The 3,763-nt window shown below is 40.8% G+C and overlaps 1 protein-coding gene across 1 annotated transcript in view; it reads right to left on the bottom strand.

The window, feature by feature from the left end:
* Positions 1 to 2,150: 2,150 nt before the first annotated feature.
* Positions 2,151 to 3,763, bottom strand: part of LOC109967681 (roundabout homolog 3-like) — a 55,005-nt gene continuing 53,392 nt past the window's right edge. Inside the window, exon 25 of the mRNA XM_020613431.1 lies at positions 2,151 to 2,430. Coding sequence (XP_020469087.1) covers positions 2,419 to 2,430 — 12 coding nt within the window. The 3' untranslated portion in view covers positions 2,151 to 2,418. The remainder of the gene's footprint in view (positions 2,431 to 3,763) is intronic.

Genomic DNA, 3,763 nt, shown 5'->3' with positions numbered 1-3,763 from the left:
TGTACAGAGTGTGAAGCCCCTTGACTTGTGATTTCTGATATTGGGGTATATGATGTGACCATTTCCAGAATCTCAAACTGTTTTAATGCACGTTTGAGAGTTTTAGTAATTTTGGATGCTTTATGTGGTTGCTTTCATTTCTCTCCTGCAAATGCAGTTGTAACCCAGTGCTAAGAGCAGATGGGGCCCTGTATGGCTGCTAGTTTCACAGTATGATTGGGAGTTAGTATAGGTTGGAAGTGGGTTCACTGGGAAATCATTGGGAGGCGTTGAAAAGTGCTGAGAGCATCGGTACAATTACAACATTGTGTTTTGTGACAATGCGTGCAGCCAACCAGATAAATTGTTATTCTCTCACATTAACCAATAAGGTTAATTGTCCCTCCTTGGAGACCGAACATCCTGTTCGCGCTCTTGACATTGTATCAGACGCTTAAGAGCCGCATTTGGTTGCAACACACCGAGCTTAAGAACCGTGTGAAACGGAGGTATTGAACTGAGGCAAAGCTGTGTGCCAACGGAGAACTGGGAACCCACACCGTTGCCTTTGCCTTGCATTGGTGAGATATATATGCAGGAATGTACTGCACTATCGTAGATGCAATTACTGTTAGCCGTGAGCTCATTCGCGCTAGCATGCACCATTGAAAAGCATGTAAATAAATGCTAATCACTGCTAGCGGCGAATGCTAACTCACGCTAGCTATCCATCAATTCCCTTTGAACATGCCAGTTACACAGGCTAAAGCCATTTCGTATGGGACAATTAGATTATAACTTGAATGGTATTTGAAGAATTGTTACAGAACAGTGTTCTATGATTGTTTTAAGCTGTTATATTAGCACACGTTTAATTGTTGATGTTTTTTTTAGTGCTGATAGGTTTATAATTGATGTTTCACTTGCAATGGGAATACAAAAGTGCACTTTGCTTGGAACTTGCTGGAATTTCACCAGACTTTTCTAGCACGTGGTAAAATTTGGAAAGAAATAAGCTAAGTGTGTATTTACAATGCACTTGGGAGCTGTGTTACCTCAATTTAGTGTATTTACTATGCACTGTTAATGGTTGTTAATGTTGGACATGTGAAATTTATTGTTGTACAACTTGAACAAGTGAGAAATTAATTTTGAAGCACTTGAGAGTAACTTTTAGCTGTAGACAATTAGTTACAGTGTAATCAGAACAAAGACATTGAACTGACCTGGGACTTGAATAGACTTTATATACACTGAAAAAGGGACTGAACTGGACCTCTTTATTTTGTTTGTATGCGCGCTCACTTTTGGTTAATGTTATTTTCCTAAATGCATGTAACTTTATGCCCATTTACAACATCCGCCATAAATTCAACCGTTTTACTACAAGTTGTGTTGATTGTCTCACTGTGGTTGTTCACCTCTCGGCTCCTACGAGTCTAAAATCTTCTGATCTGGTCCAAGCCTTTCCGTTGTACGGGTCTTCCTGGCATAGCTAATTCACAGTGCTTAGTCACTGGGTATAGGAGGAAAATAGATAATACGTGCACACCAACAAAGGGCTACACAGTTTTTACTTTTTTTACACTAGCTCTCCTCCACTATAACACACTGTACTACACAGTTCGTGAAAGCTGCTTCATGAAAACAAATAGACTCAGATCAGCAAATGTATTTTATTGTACATTTACAAAAAACAAGAGTACAAAAAGTCAGTCCACAGACATGTTTTGGGATGAGTATATTCAAATTCCATCTCACAACTGCAGCAGACATTCCCTCAGATGAACAGGGGACAGGATACAATCACACTCACAAAGCCTGCCTGTCTGCTGCTACACTCGAACCTTTTGCTGCAGAGAAATCAGAGGAAACTTGGAAAAGTGTGACATTCTTAGCGGGCTACACTGGTGCAGGCGTCCTCCGGGAGTGACATCCCGCTCATTTGGGCTTTTCCAACTGCTCCTCTCAACCAGCAAACACACTTTGTGCTTCACATGTTCTGTTGTTTTACCATCACAACAAGAGAGTGCAACAGTAGTTAATGCTCTTCCAAAAAGTATACATTTTGACAAAAAGGTTGGCACATTCAAGAAGACGAGCTTTTTTGTTAACAGAACTTTTTTTTTTTAAACATTTGAGTTTTTTAATGCTTTTTAAAATAATCATAAATACAACCGTCTCTTCCCCTGTATCCAGAGCCGACAAAAGAACAGTACAGCCACAGGTATTTACAAATCAAGGTTGAGGAATGAACTCGATAGCTCAAATAATACCAAAAAACAAGCTATAAAGTCCGTTGTTCTTTCTTTTGCAGCAATGACAGAGTCTGGCATCCTGAAGACCTAAATGTTTCCTCTTGTTCGCCTTACTGTGTCCATGGTGAAGAGATGGTGGATGATGGAGGCATCGCAGGTACACTGACAGTCACTAGTGATCTTATCTCATTTCCTGGAAAGAAAGAAGCTTATTTTAACATTAATAAATATTCTGACAATTAGACATATACTCCAATAAAACTCCCCAACAGTCAGTCTGCCTGATGGAGAATCTTACTCTCCAACAAACCAGTGAGGGGGGAGCAGACAGCAACACATTCTTGCCATGGTTTGGTATCACAAAGGATCAATTTGGTGATGATAATCCGTTTTATCAAGGCTGACGAGATTGCTGTGGCGTCAGGAGAAAGTACATCAATCTCTTTGCTCTGGCTCCTATTTCCCAATAAGGACTGATCTTGTAAAACCTGCACTTACAGTAGAACCGAGAGCAGAACCGATACTTCTTGACACTGGATTTTAATGGTGTGCCAGAGCCTGCTGGAAGTAGCACGCTGTGTTTCTGTACACCATATTATACAGCATATATCACAAATACATGAATTGTAAATAATGAATGTGGTAAACAAGTCAAAGAAAATTGTTATATCATGCTTAATGTACCGTAAACAAAGGTTTTACAACCCCAAATCAGAAAAAGTTGTGACGGTGTGTAAAATGAAAATTTAAACTGAAAATAGTGATGTGTAAATCATCTGTGCCCTGTATCACATTGAAAACAACACAGCAGCACATTATTTGATGTGACACCTCATCAGTTTTATTCTTTGTTCAGAATAAACACACTTCAATTCTGATGCTGCAACACATTCCAAAAAAGTTGGGACAGTAAAGCATTTACCATGGTGTGATGTTTCTGTTCCTTTTCACAACACTAAAAGACGTTTAGGGACTGAGGACACCAAGTGATGAAATGTGTCAGGTGTCATTTTGTCCCATTCCTCCTGTAAACTAGTCTTCAGGTGCACAACAGTCCTGGGTCTTCGTTGACACAATTTGTGTTTCAAAATGCGCCACACATTTTCTACTGGGGACGGGTTGGGACTGCAGACAGACCAGTCCAGCACTCACACCCTTTTCCTCCACAGCCAGGCCTTGGTAATGTGGCAGGATGAGGTTTTGTGTTGTCTTGTTGAAATATGCATGGGAAGAGGTGTCATCTTAAAGGCAGCATATGTTGGACCAAAGTCTCTGTGTATGTTTCAGCATTAATGGTGCTATCACAGAAACCTTTACCAAGGGCACTGACACAACCCCAGACCATGACAGACCCTGGGTTTTGGACTTGTTGCTGTGAACAGTCTGACTGACTGAAAGACTGATTGGTCTGACCACAGTCCACGTTTCCACTGTGTGATGGTCCATCCCAGATGCCTCTGATCCCAGAGCAGTCGACTGTGCTTCTGGACACTGTTGACATAGGGCTTCCTTTTGGCACAGTCCAG

Source organism: Monopterus albus, unplaced genomic scaffold (genome assembly GCF_001952655.1).
Source record: "Monopterus albus unplaced genomic scaffold, M_albus_1.0 scaffold134.1, whole genome shotgun sequence".
NCBI classification, from domain to species: domain Eukaryota; kingdom Metazoa; phylum Chordata; class Actinopteri; order Synbranchiformes; family Synbranchidae; genus Monopterus; species Monopterus albus.
This window is presented reverse-complemented; position numbering and strand designations above follow the sequence as displayed.